General features: G+C 44.0%; 1 protein-coding gene across 1 annotated transcript in view; it reads left to right on the top strand.

The window, feature by feature from the left end:
- Positions 1-17,297, top strand: part of il12rb2 (interleukin 12 receptor, beta 2a) — a 102,586-nt gene extending 85,289 nt beyond the window's left edge. Inside the window, exons 15-18 of the mRNA XM_070888238.1 lie at positions 6,120-6,260; positions 7,482-7,593; positions 13,530-13,629; positions 16,764-17,297. Coding sequence (XP_070744339.1) covers positions 6,120-6,260; positions 7,482-7,593; positions 13,530-13,629; positions 16,764-17,297 — 887 coding nt within the window. The remainder of the gene's footprint in view (positions 1-6,119; positions 6,261-7,481; positions 7,594-13,529; positions 13,630-16,763) is intronic.
- Positions 17,298-18,403: the final 1,106 nt, after the last annotated feature.

The following is an 18,403-nucleotide window of genomic DNA, read 5'->3' as shown; positions in this document are numbered from 1 at the left end:
ATCTGTAAGTTGTATGACAAATCAGAAATGCAGTTTGATAAGTATACTTAATAGTATCTCTCACTCACTTGTTACAAATTTGTATAATTTAGAACAACTTGTTAAAGAAATCTGGGGGAGACATTGGAGAAAATTACCTATGTGCTGGATTGCAGGGAACCTCACCCAACAGGGCATATGGAAAAATCCTGGCTGCTCTACCCACTATTTTCCACTCATTGAAATTTGTAGTCTAAAAATTACCCTATTGTGTGTGGAATTTCCCTAACTGTGATACCATGAATGGGGAGTGGGCCCACAAGCCACTAAACCTATCCATGATGTCACAGGAAGGGAGGTGCTACACAAAATGTTTACTAACTAGCTGCCTCTAACTAACTAAGTCCATGTTTCACACTGGCAGCTCACTGAGCACATTATAATGAGGACCCAGGATCAAAACTGATTTATTTTAAAGCACAAAACAAGTAATGACTTACAGACATAGCATATGCACAGCTGTCTCCCTTTGTAATATACCAGACTGTGTGACCATTCACTCACTTATCTTGATCATTTTGACTGTGATGTAGTCAAAGGTCAGATATCAGCTCACCCACCTACTCTCTCGGTTATACTGCCTAGCCCACAGAGACCCAAATGAAGAAGAGAAAATAGCTTTAAACACACAGAAAAGCAGAATGCACTCAATAGATCCACTAATATTATAGTGCAAGAAACATGGAAAAAAGGCTCCACCCCACCCCCTATGGCCATATTTCCACTACACGGTGTGGTAATTTGCTATACGGATCAGGAAGTTCCCCGGTTCAATTCCTAGTCTGTGCTGAGTTACCAAAGGTGGCAGTAGGGATGTGTCATGTATTTACTTTTGGGATCACTAGCCACTAGATGGCATCACTGTTGGAGGCCATTGGGCTGCATGCACATGTGTGCAGCCCAAGTATAAAAGGCCAGCCATTTTGTATATTAGTCACTTTGGGCCTTAATAAAGCAGAGCCAAGGTCATACTTCTTGGAGTTAAACAGTACTCAGTATAAGTTATTGCATACACAACATTTGGCAATGAGGCAACAAGAACTTTTACATGCAAAAATTAGCACAATTGGATTGTTGGAGTGATTCGTAGAAGGAGAAGATTGGGCAGACTTTGAGAGCCGTTTGAGCCAGTTCTTCGTGGCCAACAAAATGGAGGAGGTCGGCGACGCAGATTGGCGCCGGGCAGCGTTCCTCACGGTTTGCGGTCCAAAAATTTCTGGTCTGATAAAGAATCTACTCTTGCCTGTGAGTCCAACAGAGAAGACGTATGAAGAATTGTGTACATTGGTACAGAATCACCTTAAGCCAGGCGAAGGCATCATCATCTCGAGATACAGATTTTACACGCACGTTCACTCAGAGGACCAGAAAGCAGTGGATTTTGCTGCCGACCTGAGACCGTGTAAGCTCGGGGCTGTGTTGGTAGACATGCTGCGGGACTTCTTTGTAATCGGCATCAACCACGAGGTGATCCGGCATAAACTATTGGTGGTGGGGACATTGGACATGAACAGGGCCATCACGATCGCTCAGTCATGCATGATGATGGATAGAAGTCGAAAGCAAACATCAGTGAAAAATCAACACTCGGCAAGTACTGCAAGTATGATTGATTCGGCATTCGGCAGAGTGGCACGTGGCAGGGCCTACCCGACTGCGTACGCAAAACCTGTAGCTGCCCAAAGTCCGCCAGCGGGAATGCATCCGATTTCTCCGTGTTGGCGTTGTGGGGGAAATCACCGGCAACAGCAGTGCCAATTTAAGCAATATAGTTGCAAAGACTGTCTGAGAGTGGGGCATCTCCAGTGCAAGTGTCCGCAGATGAGCAAGCGTGCTGTGACACAAGACATGGGAGGATGATGGTCAGACTAGCGCGGATCCGGATATGCAATCCGAGATACCAGAGGAGGAAGTGTATGGACTGTACTCATTCCTAACTAAGATAATAAAATTTGAATACAACATGAAATTTAATGGGGTGCCGGTATCGATGGAAGTGGACACGGGAGTGAGTCAATCGATAATGAGCCAGAGGGCATTCGACAAGCTGTGGGATACTAAGGCTATGAGGCCCAGGCTGAATCCAGTCAATGCCAAGTTGCGAACGTACACCAAAGAACTCATAATGGTGATTGGCAGTGCCACAATTAAAGTGTCGTATGACGGTGCAGTTCACGAGTTACCGCTATGGATTGTCCCAGGCAATGGCCCAATGCTGTTCAGCAGGAACTGGCTTGAAAAAATCAGAGACGATTGGAATGACATCAAGGCGTTGTCATCGGAGAAAGATAAATGTGCCCAAGTACTGAGCAAGTTCCCCTCGCTGTTTGAACCAGGCATCGGCAACTTCACGGGAGTCAAGGTGCAGATCCACGTGGACTCGGATGCAAGACCCGTCCATCATAAAGCTCGGGCAGTTCCGTATATAATGAGGGAGAAGGTCGAAATCGAACTGGACAGACTCCAGCATGAAGGGATCACATCACCGGTTGAATTTAATGAATGGGCCAACCCCATTGTTCCTGTGCTGAAAAGTGATGGCACAGTCAGAATCTGTGGAGACTACAAGGCTACGATCAACAGGGTTTTGAAACAGGATCAATACCCATTACCGAAGGCCGATGACTTGTTTGCAAAGCTAGCCCGGGGGAAGTCGTTCACAAAACTGGGCTTGATATCTGACTATATGACACAGGAGCTGGTCGAGACATCGAAGAGACTTATGTGCATTAACACGCATAAAGGACTGTTTATTTATCACAGGTGCCCTTTTGGAAATCGGCTGCAGCAATATTTCAGAGGTACATGGAAAGTCTGCTGAAGTCCGTTCCCAGAACCGTCATGTTCCAAGATGACATCCTGATCACAGGTCATGACTCCGAGGAACATCTGAACAATCTGGAAGAGGTTCTACATCGACTGGACAAAGTGGGACTCAGACTGAAACGCTCAAAGTGCGTCTTCATGGCACCAGAGGTCGAGTTCCTGGGGAGGAAAATTGCTGCTGACGGCATCAGGCCCACGGACATGAAAACCAAGGCCATCAAGAATACACCCAAACTGCAGAATGTGACTGAGCTGCATTTGTTCCTGGGTCTACTCAACTACTTTGGTAACTTCCTACCTAAATTGAGCACCTTATTAGAGCCACTGCATATGCTGCTAAGAAAAAGTGACAACTGGGTGTGGGGTGCGTCTCAAGACAGAGCTTTTAGGAAAGCCACTAATCTGCTTTGCTCTAACAAGCTACTGGTATATTATGACCCATATAAACATTTAATATTGGTCTGTGATGCTTCGTCGTATGGAATTGGTTGCATACTCGAACAAGCTAATGAGTCGGGTAAACTTCAACCAGTCGCGTATGCTTCAAAAAGTTTGTCTCAAGCGGAAAGCATGGTAGAGAAAGAAGCACTAGCCTGTGTGTATGGGGTTAAAAAGATGCATCAGTACCTGTTTGGTCTTCGGTTTTAACTGGAGACAGATCACAAGCCGTTCATTTCACTGTTCTCAGAAAACAAAGGTATCAATACTAAGGCTTCATCCCGCATCCAAAGGTGGGCGCTGACGTTATCCGCTTATGATTATGTCATTCGCCATAGACCTGGCACCGAGAATTGTGCTGATGCTTTGAGCAATCTGCCATTGCCCACACCAGAGGTGGAAACGCCACAATCGGCGGACCTATTGTTAGTTATGGATGCTTTTGAGAAGGAAGGAACCCCTGTCACGGTTCAACAAGTTAAGACCTGGACCAGCCAGAACCCGATTTTAATCGGTGGTGAAGATTTGCATCCTCAAAAGTGATTGGTCCGCCATACCCAAGCAAATGTGCGAGGAGACCAAACCTTACATTTGTCGCAAAGACGAACTGTCTATTCAGTCGGATTGTATACTGTGGGGCGATCGTGTTATGCGCAAGAAAGTGAGAGAGAAATTTGTACGTGAGCTACATAGCACACATCCCAGCATTGTAATGATGAAAGCTATCGTCCGGTCTCATGTATGGTGGCCAGGAATTGACTCTGAGCTAGAATCAAGTGTGCAACAGTGCAACACTTGCATACAACTCAGCAAAGCACCAGCGGAATCGCTGCCGTCGTGGCCTTCCAAAACATGGTCCAGGATCCACATCGACTTTGCAGATTCCTTCCTGCAATATTAACAGTCTTTTACAAATTGCGATGATCTGGTGTTTTACGCTCTCAGGTTGACCGTCTCAATTCAACTCCAGCCTTGGGTGAGTGTTTAGAGTCTGTTGTGACTGGTGGCTGGGTGGCTGACCTGGTGGGAGTGGCAATGGCCATGTCACGGATTGAAAGTCCATTTTCATTGAACATGTCAATGAAAATGGACTGGGTCTTTACTCGTTGGAGTTCAGAAGGATGAGGGGTGATCTGAAAGAAACATTTAAACGAATGAAAGGGAGAGACAAGATAGAGGCAGAAAGGTTGTTTCCACTGGTCGGGGAGACTAGAACTAGAGGCACAGCCTCAAAATAAGGGGGAGCCAATTTAAAACCGAGTTGAGAAGGAATTTGTTCTCCCAGAGGGTTGTGAATCTGTGCACTTCTCTGCCCAAGAAAGCAGTTGAGGTTAGCTCATTGAATGTATTCAAATCACAGATAGATACATTTTTAACTAATAAGGGAATTAGCGGTTACGGGGAGCGGGCGAGTCCGTGGAGCTTTGGGGAAGATGTTTTTAGTTGTGGTGGATGCATATTCGAAGTGGATAGAGTGTATAATCATGTCATCCAGCACATCCACAGCTACCATTGAGAACCTCAGTGTCATGTTTGCAACACATGGTCTGCCTGACATCGTTGTTAGCGACAACGGATCGTGCTTCATTAGCCAGGAGTTTCAAGAGTTCATGAAACTCAATGGTATCAAACATGTAAGGTCAGCACCATTCAAACCTGCATCCAATGGGCAAACAGAATGTGCTGTCCAAATCATAAAGCAGAGTATGAAGCGAGTAACCCAAGGGCACTGCAGACCTGCCTGTCACGCATACTCCTGAGTTACAGGACAAGGCCACGCACGCTTACCACGGTCTCGCCTGCTGAACTAATGATAAGGAGGGGTCTTAAAACCAAGCTATCTCTTGTACACCCTGACTTGAATAATCATGTTGAATATAGACGACAAAGTCAACAAGGGTATCATGATCGTGCAGCTGTGTCACGTGATATTTCTGTAACTGATCCTGTATATGTTCTGAATTATGGGCAGGGTCCCAAGTGGATCACTGGTACTGTCATGGCCAAGGAGGGCAACAGTATTTATTTTCAAGCTCAAAAATGGACAAACATGCTGGAAACATATGGATCAGACAAAGCTGCGGCACACAGATGAATCGGAATAGTCGGAGGAAGAGACAATCGAGACCAACCAACCTACCCCCAGTCATCAGAGGACTCAGTGGTCATCAGCGAATCAGGACTTTCAATCACTGACATGTTCAATGAAAATGGACTTTCAATCCGTGACATGGCCATTGCCACTCCCACCAGGTCAGCCACCCAGCCACCAGTCACAACAGACTCTAAACACTCACCCAAGGCTGGAGTTGAATTGAGACGGTCAACCTGAGAGCGTAAAACACCAGATCATCGCAATTTGTAAAAGACTGTTAATATTTCAGAGGGGTGTATTGTCATGCATGTACTTTGGGATCACTAGCCACTAGATGGCATCACTGTTAGAGGCCATGGAGGTTACGCGTGTGCAGCCCAAGTATAAAAGGCCAGCCATTTTGTACATACGCATTTTGGGTCTTAATAAAGCAGAGCCAAGGTCATACCTCTTGGAGTTAAGCTGTACTCAGTCTAACAGTTATTGCATACACAACAGGATGCGATAGTTTACATCAGTGACCCTAGCTAGGAGAAGAGAAACAAATGACCCAGTTCCACTGATCAGCCTCACTATGGAGCATCATGAGTCACCACTAACTGGATAGGAGGGGGAGAAATTGGGATGATGAATCAAAGTAATACAGATGCTAATAAAAGGACAAACTGGAACAGAATGATTTGGGGTCAATAATTTGTATTCACTCTTTGCTGTTGTGTAGGGCATATTGATCGGACCAGCAGGAATTACACAATTCCAGATCTGAAACCAAGAACAGGATACATTGTGTGGATGACAGCAGTAACTAGAGCCGGAGAAGGGAAGAATGGAGAACAATACAGATTTTACTTCAACCAAGAAAGTAAGTGTAACAGAACTCAATGTTTTGAGTCTAATCACATGTGGCAGCTTGGTTCAAGCCTGCCACCGTTTTACCACAGATAACAACATTGGAATAGCGATGGCCATTGACTAAACCACTAAAGAAAAGAATTAATATGGTTTAAAACGGTACAAGGCAGTGGGTAAATCTATCACCTAGGGGTTATATTTTAGTGCTGTTATGGGTCAGTTTATGTTTAGAAATGGGGCAGTAACAGGACCAAAATCAAGCAGCGGGTTATCGTGCCAGGATACCATTGTTCTGATTTTTTTCTGGGCAGATCTCCGTCCAGCGACCGGAGCTCCCATTGAAAACAGGCGGGAGGCTCTTGCATATTTGCAGATCGGGGTCAGATGACAAAGTTAAGAACCCCAATGTCATTTTCGTCTCCGCACACTCGACTTATCAGCAGTTCCTGGTTCCACCCACCAACCATAGGTAGTACAAAGACAAAATCAGACATTTCTCATAAAAATTGAAGGGATCCTCACGACAGGGAAAGCTGGACAGAGATTTGGGAAATTATATGGCAGTCATACGTGAGCCTTTTTGAACCTTAAAGGAAAAGTATATTTGATGCATTTGCTGCTGTAGGTTCTGCACACAAGATGCTTGCTATTTTAAAATGCTCCCTTCACATTTGGCCACTCCACTCCGATTACCTGACTCCAGATCGACAAGTTGCAGATTGGGGAGCATGTGCCACGCTGACACAACATGTTATAATGAGGACCCAGGACCAATATGGATCGAGGTCTATGCTGACTCCTCTGGGCAGTCGCCACATACAGTTTTACAATGTAATACAATTCAGTCCACCACACACCTCAATGAAAATCACCCACACCGCCCCGGTATATACTGAACCATACAAACCAGGAAGGTCCTATCGCACCACACCAATCAGTGTGCAGCATTTTCAAGAGAGAAATTGTTTTATTCAAGTCCAACTTTAAAACGGTCTACACTCGCATGTGAAAGATAGCTACTTGGATGCGGTATCAGGGTGGTCATATCCCGGCATTAGTCAAATGGCTTTAGTGGTCTAAATGGAAAAATAAAAGTTCTCACTATTGTAAGAGGGGAAGATAGTCACTATTTTGAAATTATAAAACAGAAGGTTGAATAAGGTTGGTCAGTCTGCTGAAGTTGTTACTCTGCTCAGTAGATTGACATTGTTGAAATGTTCTTGCCCTATAGGTAGTCCTCCACTCTCTGACAGCAAGTCCATCATAGTGGTCGTTGTTGGAGTAACATTCTTGGTTGCTGTCGTAGTTTCTGGATTTTGTTTATGGCAGTCGGTTAGAAAAAGGTAATAAATCTGAAATTGTGGTATATTTACTGTGATTAAGTAAACTCACAGTCTCTTTTTAAAGGTAGATCTCACTACTGTTTCTGTTATGTTGCTGGCTTTGAATTTGTGTCACCAGAAAAGGACAGACCACAGATCATAGAATAAAAGCAAAACACTGCAGATGCTGAAATCTGAAATAAAAACAGAAAATGCTGGAAATCTCAGCAGGTCACTGGAGAGGGTTTCGGCCAGGCCAGCGACCTGGCATCCAAGAGGGGTTACCAGGCTGGCCTGTTGGCGGCCTGGCTGAACCCGCGGCCATAACCGTCAGCCTGACCTGGTAGTTGGCCGACAAAAAATACCATGGCAGCTGCGGCAGTGTGCCCTCCCCTTTAAGGGCGGCCGCGTCACTGTGCCAGAGAGTGTACCGACAGCAAAAGATGTCAGTGGCACCAACCGGCAGTGAGGCTGCTTCCACGGGGCAATTTCCCAAGAGGCAATTTTGCGAAGGGGTCCCTGCCAGTCAGTAAGGGGTCAGAATGTGCACACCATGGAGGGAAAACAGGCGGAGCGATCCCTGACACCGTTCCAAAACTCAGGAAGGGCAATTTCTAAAATGGCAGTCCCTCCACAGAGACTCGGTGGTTAATCCGCACTGCCCCGTGGCCATTGCTTTCAGGCGGCTAGAGGCCTTATTGGAGGGAGCAATTTTGGCCCCTTTGTCTTTATCTACTCTGTCTAGACTCCTCATGATTTTGAACACCACTATCAAATCTCCTCTCCACCTTCTCTGCTCAAAGAGGAACAACCCCAGCTTCTCCAGTCCATCCACACAGCTGAACTCCTCATTCCTGGAGCCATTCTTGTATATATTTTCTGCACCCTCTCTAAGGCCTTCACATCCTTCCTGAAGTGCAATGCACAGAATTGGACACAATACTCCAGTTGAGGCCAAACCAGTGTTTTCTAAAGCTTTATCATAACTTCCTGGCTTTTGTACTCTATGCCTCTATTTATGAAGCCTATGATCCAATATGCTTTTTTAACTGCTTTCTCAACCTGCCCTGCCACCTTCAATGACTTTTGCATATATACCCCCAGGTCTTCCTGTTCATACAATTTAGAATTGTACCCGTGTTTATATTGCCTCTCCTCATTCTTCCTACCAAAATGCATCACTTCACACTTTTCTACATTAAATTTCATCTGCCAAGTGTGCGTCCATACCACCAGCCGCCTTCTTGAAGTCGATCACTATCCTCTGCACTGTTCACTTATACTGCCAAGTTTTGTGTCATCTGCAAATTTTGAAATTGTGCCCTGTACACCCAAGTCTTAGTCATTAATATACATCAAGAAAAGCAGTGCCCCTTGTACTGACCCCTGGGGAACACCACTGTATACCTTCCTCCAGTCCAAAAATCAATCATTCACCACTACTCTCGGTTTCTGTCACTTAGCCAATTTCGTATCCAAGCTGCCACTGTCCCTTTTATTCCATGGACTTCAACTTTGCTGGCAAGCCTATTATGTGGCACTTTATCAAACACCTTTTAGAAGTCTATGTACACCATGCCAACTGCATTGCCCTCATCAACCCTCCCTTCACAAAACTCAATCAAGTTATTTAAACATGATTTGCCTTTAACAAATCCATGCTGGCTTTCCTTAATTAATCCACACTTGTCCAAGTGACTATTAATTTTGTCCTTGATTATTGTTTCTAAAAGCTTCTCCACTATCGAGTTTAAACTGACTGGCCTATAGTTGCTGGCTTTATCCTTGCACCCTTTTTTGAACAAGGGTGTAACATTTGCAATTCTCCAGTCCTCTGGCACCAGCCTCATATCCAAAGAGGATTGGAAGATTATGGCCAGTGTCTCCCTAATTTCTATCTTTACTTCCCTCAGCATCCTAGGATGCATCCCATCCAGCCCTGGAGACTTATTTAAGTACAGCCAGCCTTTCTAGTACCTCCTCTATCAATTTTTATCCCATCCGGTATCTCAACTCCCTCCTCTTTCACTGTGACTTTGCATCTGTTCTTACCAAGGAAGAAGATGCTGCCAAAGTACTCATTTAGTACCTCAGCCATGCTCTCTCTCTTCCAAGCATAGGTCGCCATTATGGTCCCTAATCGGTCCCACCCTTCCTCTTATTGTTGACTATTTATGTGTCTATAGAAAATTTTTGGATTTCCCTTTATATATTAACTGCCAATCTGTTCTCATACTCTCTCTTTGCCCCTCTCATTTCCTTTTTCACTTCCGCTCTGAACTTTCTATACTCGGCCTGATTCTCACTTGTATTTTTAACCCGACATCTGCCATTTCTGCTTCATCTTACTCTCCATCTCTTTCATCATCCAGGGAGCTCCGGCTTTGGTTGCCCTACGTTTCCCCCTTGTGGGAATGTACCTCAACTGTACACAAACCATCTCCCCTTTAAAGGCAACCCGTTATCTGATTACAATTTTTCCTGCCAATCTTTACCCAGGCCAGATCCATTCTCAACCTACTGAAATTGGCTTTCCTCCAATTAAATAGTTTTACTCTAGATTGCTCCCTTTCCTTTTCCATAGCTAATCTAAACCTTATACTATGATCACTGTTCCCTAAATGTTCCCCTACTGACACTTGATCCACCTGACCCACCTCATTCCCCAGAACCAGATCCAGCAATGCCTCCTTCCTTGGCCAAGAAAGTTCTCCTGAACATACTTCAGAAATCCTTCCCCCTCTCTGCACTTTATACTATCCCAGTCTATATTATTATAGTTGAAGTCTCTATAGTTCTTGCACCTCTCTATTCTTCCCATTAGTTGGTGGCCTATAGAATACACCTAGTAGTGTAATAGCACCTCTATTGTTTCTCAACTCTAACCAAATAGAATCTGTCCTTGACCCCTCTCTCTCCAGCACTGTAATAATATTCTTAAACAATACTGCCACTCCACCTCTTTTCCTTCTTTCCCTAACTTTCCTGAACACCTTGTATCCAGAAATATTTAGTACCCAATCCTACACTTTTATTGAGCCAGGTCTCAGTTATCATCACAACATATTCCCATGTGACCATTTGCACCTACAGCTCACCAACCTTATTTACCATACTTCATGCATTCACACACATGCACTGTAAACTTGGTCTAACCCCCACCTAATACTGTACTATTTCTTATTCTAGTGCTATCTGACTCTCCCAATCCTTTTTGCACCTTGTTTCTCCTTTTCAATGCTACAGATTAAACTTACAACAGTCTTCATTTTTAAATCTTTCCCCACCTCCCAAAGTTCTTTTAAAAACTATTGCAATCTACCATTCAGTACATGCAGTCAGGAATTGCTTCTTCAATTTTGCCTTTGCTGAGTGTTACTGGTTAGTGGAGAACAATTTACGCAATCTTCAGTGGCAGCTTGTGAGTGCCATTCAGCAGGATCTCCACTTGATGTGAGTGAAGAGTAAAAAAATCAGAAGGGTCGAGCTCTTTTTAAAAATTATGTTCGGACTGGTTCATGCACTTTAGATTCAAGTATTTCTCATCCATTACCTTTTGCATGGGTGTAGCCATTGGTGGGCCTGGGAGGGTCACGATGCCTCCCCCATTAGCACCCAGGCCCACCCAAATCCTGCCCACACTCATGAAAAATGCAACAACAACAGAGGAGCTTAGATTCCCCAAAGTTAGCAGTCAGACGCAAGCAGAGCAGCAGAGTCAAGTCTTAAAATAAGAAAGGTGAACAGAACAGTGGAGCGAACCTTTAAGTGTACCGCCTTTTAACATTGTGTCCGTTGGGGTGATTGGGAGAGAGCAATAGTTGGAACAAAGCAGTAACTTGAGTTATCTGCACAATATTTTATAATCAATTTGCTGTGACATCAGACCGTTGCTCATTGTCCACCTACCGTAAGTTGGGACTATCCAAATTCCCATTCCTCAATACCTCACTTGCATAAATTAAATCAATCCCTGCTCCTGATCTGTTCAAATATGACTGACCACTCAAAGGAGTGCATTACATAAAAGGAGGAAAGGGTTAGATTTTGGTTTGTTTTAATTAGCAGGAATAGGCTATTTAGCCCCTTGAGCTTGTTCTGCCATTCAATGAGATCATGGCTGATAGAAACAGAAATTTACAGCGCAGGAGGCGGTCATTTTGGCCCATCATGTCCGTGCCGGCTGACAAAGAGCCGCACGGCCCTCGGTCACCAGCCCTGAAGGTTACATATAAACCTATGAACAATGGCGGAAATGTAAAGAGCACCCAGCCCAACAAGTCCGCCCCACACAACTGCGACACCTCTTACGCTGAAGCATTCTGCACTCCACCCCAACTGCAGCCATGTGATTACTGATCGAACTCCATATACCTTAATACCTTTGGTTAATAAGAAAGCTGTCAATCTCAGATTTAAAATTAACAAGGGACTGACTATTTCTACTGTACTTTTTCTGTCAAGTCCCCGCCTGAACTGGAAGTGCGGTCCCGAACTGGAAGTAGGACCCCGCAATCAGTCCGGCCACGTTCCGCGAGCCTCCGAGCAACCACTGACCGGGCCTTCTGATCCTCTGCGAGCCTACGAGTGGCCAAGCGGGGAGAGCTAAGCCACGGCGGCTGGCAAGGGGGGGGGGGGGTGGGGGAAGGAGAGCGAGACGGGGTGTGGGATCAGAGGGGAGAGAGGTTCTTCCAATCCAGAAATCACGACACTGTCATTATTCACTTCATACCCAATAAACCGGTTAACAATCCGCACACAATGCCCCATCTATGGTGGAGGAGGGGATCATGCACTTGCGTTGGGGTACGGAACTTCGGTTGACATTTGGTGGCTCTGGGGAGATCTATCATCTGTGGCTTCTGGAAGTCAAAGTGGATTGAGTTACAATTTGCAAAGTCAGTGAGAACTCCTGCTGGGCGGTTCCAATTACACATTCCAGAGCAACCTCGGTGTGGCTTATCCTCCATGGGGACCAGAGACAAGGGGCAGCCATTTTTACAGTACAAAATAAATGTGTCCAATTAACAATTGATCTAGCATTAACTGCCATTTGCCAGTTCCAATCTTCTACCGACTTTGTGTAGAAGTGATTCCTAATTTCACATCTAAAAGGCCTGGCTCTAATTTTTAGACTATGCCCCTAGCCCTAGACTCCCCAACCAGCGCAAATAGTTTCTCTTCATCTACCCCATCTGTTCCCCTTAATATCTTGAAAACTTCAATCAGATCATCTCTTAATCTTCTAAATTCTAGGGAATACAACTCTAATTTGTGTAATCTCGCTTTGTAACTTGACATTTCAGTCCGGGTAAAATTCTGGTAAATCTACGCTGCACTCCCTCCAAGGCCAATATATATTTCTGAAGGTATGGTGTCCAGAACTGCTCACAGTACTCCAGGTCTGCTCTAACCAGGGTTTTGTACAGCTGCAGTCTAAATTCTGCTCCCTTGAATTCCAGTCCTTAGGATATAAAGGCCAGCATGTCATTAGCCTTACTGAATATTCAAATTGTAACTATTCAGTTGACATGATGATCTGACACTTCAGCCCGATTTTGAAGTGAACATTTTCCAAATCAGAAGTTAGTTTTCATTCCTGATACTTGTACCCCTTCCCTTTAAAGTGCTGTTGCAGGCCTTTCACATTCAGCCACCCCGCCCGATTACCCGACTCCAGATCAGCCAGCTTCCAATTGGAGAGCTAGTGTCACAGCGACACCGAGCACAATTTAATGAGGACCCAGGACCAATAGGAATCGAGACCATGCTGACTTCTCTGGGCAGCCACCATATGCAGCTTTAAATATAATTCAGCCCACCACTTGCCTAAATAGCCCTCAACACGAAAGAGATATTACAGAATGTGGATGATCAATGTATGTGATCATTCCTCAAGCTATATTGTATGAACTGTCAAAAGGCACTCATCTTACTTGTATTTTGTATTGTCACAGGATTTGGTCCATTTTATCAAAACTCACATCTCGACTGTATGTTAGAAACATTCCTGATCCAGCTAACTGCTCTTGGGCAAAGGAATATACTGTAATTAAGGTAACATGTCCGTTATAAAAACTTTCCATTCTATGTTAGAAAATACTATCCCAACCCATGTAGAATGTGTTAGTAAATGGAAGTTATTTGGAAAATCCTCCTCTTTCATTTCTACTTTCCTTTGTCTGTCAAACAAATTCAATGAATTTGAATCAAATAAATTGAACAGATTTTAGCAGTTCTTTGTCAAGCCACTAGATGGAGCACTATTATCCAACCCAAGAACAGGAAGACAAGACATGCTCCACTTGTAACCTTTTTAATAGTGGTCCTCACATTCAAAGATGTCGCAGTGCATTTTCCAAGAATAAAGCAAAACGGTGAGCAAGCAGGGTGAAGGAAAAAGGAGGGGAAAAAAAGAGCGCAGAAAGCACAGGCGGGCTTTTTACAAACAGATGGGCAGATGGCAACTCGCCTCTTGTGCATCCCCCACTTCCTTTGCCCCACCATTGGCAGCTGTGACTTCTCGGCCCGAAATTCTGGAATCTTCCCCCCCCCCCCAACCTCTTCACCTCTCCATCACTCTCTTTCCCCAAGATGCTGCTTAAAATCTACCTCTTTAACCAAGCATTTGATCACGTGCTCTAACATACAATCATATAATGATGAACCCAAAAGTAGGCCAGTCGGCCCATCATGCCTGTGCCGGCTCTTTGGAAGAGCTATCCAATTAGTCCCATTTCAAACAGTCTCTGCCATGGCTCAGTTGGTAGCACTTTCGCCCAAGTCAGAAGGTTGTGGGTTCAAGTCCCACTCCAGAGACTTGAGATCAAAAGTCTAGGCTGGCATTCCAGTGCAGTGCTGAAGGAGTGCTACACTATTGAAGGTGCCGTCTTTTGGATGAGATGTTAAACATCTGCACTCTCAGGTAGAGGTAAAACATCTTATGGCACTATTTCAAAGAAGGAGAGTTATCCCTGGTGTCCTGGACAATATTTATCCCTCAATCAACATCACAAACAGATTATCTGGTCATTACTACATTGCTGTTTGTGGGAGCTTTGGGCAAAGTGGCTGCCACGTTTCCTACATTACAGCTTCAAACAGTATTTCATTGGCTGTAAAGTGAAAATTGCATCCTCCTGGGGTTATGAAAGACATAATACAAACACACATTTTTAAAGTCTATCTTTTTACCTTTCTTTGGCTCAGTGTCTGCTGTTTCCTAGGTACCTTTTTGTTGTACTGTTAGGAAACATGACAACCAATTTGTACAGAGTAAGGTCCCACAAACAGCAATGACCAGATAATTTATTTTAGTGATGTTGCTTGAATGATAAATATTGGCCAGGGAGAACTTCTCTGCTCTTTGAATAGTGCAATGGAGTCTTTTATGTCCACCTGAGAAAGCAGACGGAGTATCGATTTAACATCTCATCCAAAGATTGCACTGCCTCAGTACTGTACTGAAGTGCCAACCTGGATTATATGCTCAAGTCTATTGAACTTGAGCCCACAATCTTACGACTCAAGGGGGAAAGAGTGCCATTAACTGAGCCAGCCTGGCACTTATACTGAATAACGAGGACTGTACAACAATCCTGCCAAAGCTTTATGCAGATAAAGTTACTGACCCGAGTTAGGAAGGGAGTCGATAAGACAGGGAGCGATGTCCACTCTGTTGTTAACCTGTGGAATTCTCTTCCGCAGAGAGTTGTTGATGCCAGTTTGTTAGATATATTCCAAAGGGAGTTGGATATGGCCCTTACAGCTAAGGGGATCAAGGGGTATGGAGAGAAAGCAGGAAAGAGGTACTGAGGTGAATGATCAGCCATGATCTTATTGAATGGTGGTGCAGGCTCGAAGGGCCGAACGGCCTACCCCTGCATCTATTTTTCTATATTTCTATAGCAGTTTGCCTGTGGATTTTTGAAAACCCACTCTAGTTAAACAGAGGGAAAATGCAACTTCTGCCGATTGGTCCCAGATATCACAGCAATTCACATATGCACAAGAAAGCACCACTTAAAATTTGCTCTGCACAGAAACAACCTACCTACCCAACCTTTTACAAAATATTGTCTAACAAGTTGAGCCCTCGCTTACCTCTGGCCAACAACTTTGTCACAAGCTTTATCTCTGTAATAATTCGACAATTGTCGGTGCTCCTCTGAACTTTTTCTCCTCCTCCCTCCCCCCACACCGCAAGCTAAAAGTGCCATCCTACATGCTGTTCCTCTGCAGACTCATCATGCAATTTCCTACATTAACACATTCTTTCCTAAGACCTGAAAATTGTGGCGCTCATTACTTTTTAAACAGAATCAGTTTAATAGGTTTAACTTTTCCCGAAAAACAAAGATTGATCCAGTCATAACTAATCCATCCATTTAGGCATCTGCATATATGCCCCGAATCAGTAAAGATAGTCAAAACTTCAGCATTTTCATCCATCCTCAGATCTCTACAATTCAATTTGGCCAGCTGCCCTCCAAAGACATAATTTCCACCCCCTCCCCTGAGCAGTACACAAAGCATAATGTCCCATGGAGCATTCAATCTACACCTTTCCCTATAACCTCCAAAATTATATTAACAATTTCAGTAACAGTATTTCTTCAATGCTCAAGGGTAATTTTGGCAAAGAAAAAAGAAGTACACAATTTCTTTCAGATATAGCCATCTTTTTGTCTCTTGGATGTTTTTTTTCTCAGTGAATTTTCCTCTAGCCCATTTTAATCAGGGACCCAAAAGTGTCACTATCCCTCATCAGGTTGGGATGCAACCTTAGGGTTGCCACCCATTTGATTTGAGAGATTGGCCTGTTTTGGAAATGTATGAAATATAAACCAAAGAGATTGATCATAACCTCCTGCAGCATCCCCAAATAGAAGGAAGTGAAAATCAGAGTCAGACCTTCATGGTCTCTGCTGCTTCATGGCAACCAATTGCAGGGAAAGTTTGCAGTTGCCAGTGAGAGGCCCACCCCGTAACTGTATGCTTCCACCTGCCAGCAGAAAAAAAAAATTTGAATGCAAAAGAACAGAATGAAGAACGGGATTGGGGAAAAGGCAAAATTTACCTAAAGACCCTTTAACAAAATTATAAAATATACTTATCTATGGCTATTTGCAGTCTTGAAATTTGATCTACATATGCACGATTCCTGAATCTGCTCTCTTTTCTTACTACAGGGCAAGATGGACATAAGATACAATGTCTTCCAAACGGAATCAGCTTCTACTTATGAAGATCCCGAGACGCTACAAGTAGAGGAAATGTCATCAGAGCAGGAATTCTGCAGCAGTATGGAGAATGTTGACCAAAATCAGAGTACCCAGCTATCCGTATTACTAATTCAGTCCACAGCTAGTCAGCTGCATCAGAGCAAGGAACTGAGCCAAGGAGGTCTTTCACCAGGGAACAGCCAAGCGAACATTCTGGACTACAAGTGCCAACTTCCTTGTTTATACATTGAAAGGTTGCCCTCAGTGGAAATTAACCAGGAGCTCTCAGATTCAAACAACTCCATAATGAACCAAAATGTTGGTTACATCCCCTCCAACTTCCTACACATTACTGACAACAGTACAGAGACCAACAGTGACATTTTTTCAAACTCCTTTTCATTCATGCCTCTTCCTTCCTTATCTAGAATGGAAATCTCCTATGGAGGGAAACTAACATTAGATGTAGTGAAAATTGATTGTAGTTCGCTTGTGGAATAAGATAATCACATTTGTTAATTTTCTTAATCAATCTGTATATAATATTTTGAGAGCATCCATTGCTGACCAGGGAAAGTATTATATTCTCAGATAATGGGCACTTCTTGCTGTTTTTCAACATCGTGCTACACGATAGTTTGAGCATCCTTCTAGAAAGGTTGCATGTGGATTAAACAGGTACTGTACTACAAGGGGGTAAGGATTTGGGACTAATTGTAATGTCACAGTGCACAGGCACATGTAAAATAGAATGTCTCAATAATATTGTTAAATACACAAGGTGAGATAGCTGCGTCTCAACTCGAGTATTTTTTTTAAACTGTAGAACTGCTGGCTGGAGGCAGTCTGGGAGATGTTTTCTGTAGATTTTTTTTCTGGACAGACGTGACAACCATGCCTTTGTTACCTCTTGACTACTCCAAAGCACTCCTGTCTGGCCTCCCACATTTAACCCTACGTAAACTTGAGGTCATCAAAACTCAGCAGCCCGTGTCCTAACTCGAACCAAGTCCCGCTCACCCATCATGCCTCAATTTCAAAATTTTTATCCTGGTTTTCAAATCCCTCCATGGTCTCACCCCTCCCTATCTCTGTTATCTCCTCCAGCCCCAACCCCCGTGCTATCTGCACTCCTCTAATTCTACCCTCTTGAGCATCCCTGATTATAACTGCTCAACCATTGGTGGCCGTGTCTTCAGCTGCCTCGGCCCCAAGCTCTGGAACTCCCTCCCTAAACCTCTCCGCCTCTCTACCTCCTTTAAGATACTCTTTAAAACCTACCTCTTTGGTCATCTGCCATAATTTCTTCTTATGCAGCTCAGTGTCAAATTTATTTGTTTTGTCTTAAAACCCTCCTGTGAAGTGCCTTGGGACATTTTACTATGTTAAAGGCACTATATGAATATAAGTTGTTGCTGCCAATGAACCAGAAGTAGTTGCGCATGCAGTCTGTGTTTATTGGTTGTTTGCTTCGGGACTGACGGGGTCTGGGGAAAAAATGCAAGCAACATGAAGCAGGCCAGGCGAAAAATGTCAGTATCACAGAGAAGGCCTTCGGATCTCACGGGCTCTGAAAAAAAGAAACATCATTGAAATTTCCAGATTAA

The sequence above is a fragment of the Pristiophorus japonicus genome, chromosome 8, assembly GCF_044704955.1.
Source record: "Pristiophorus japonicus isolate sPriJap1 chromosome 8, sPriJap1.hap1, whole genome shotgun sequence".
NCBI lineage: Eukaryota > Metazoa > Chordata > Chondrichthyes > Pristiophoridae > Pristiophorus > Pristiophorus japonicus.
Note: the sequence above shows the minus strand (reverse complement) of the source record. Positions and strands in the feature narration are given on the sequence as shown.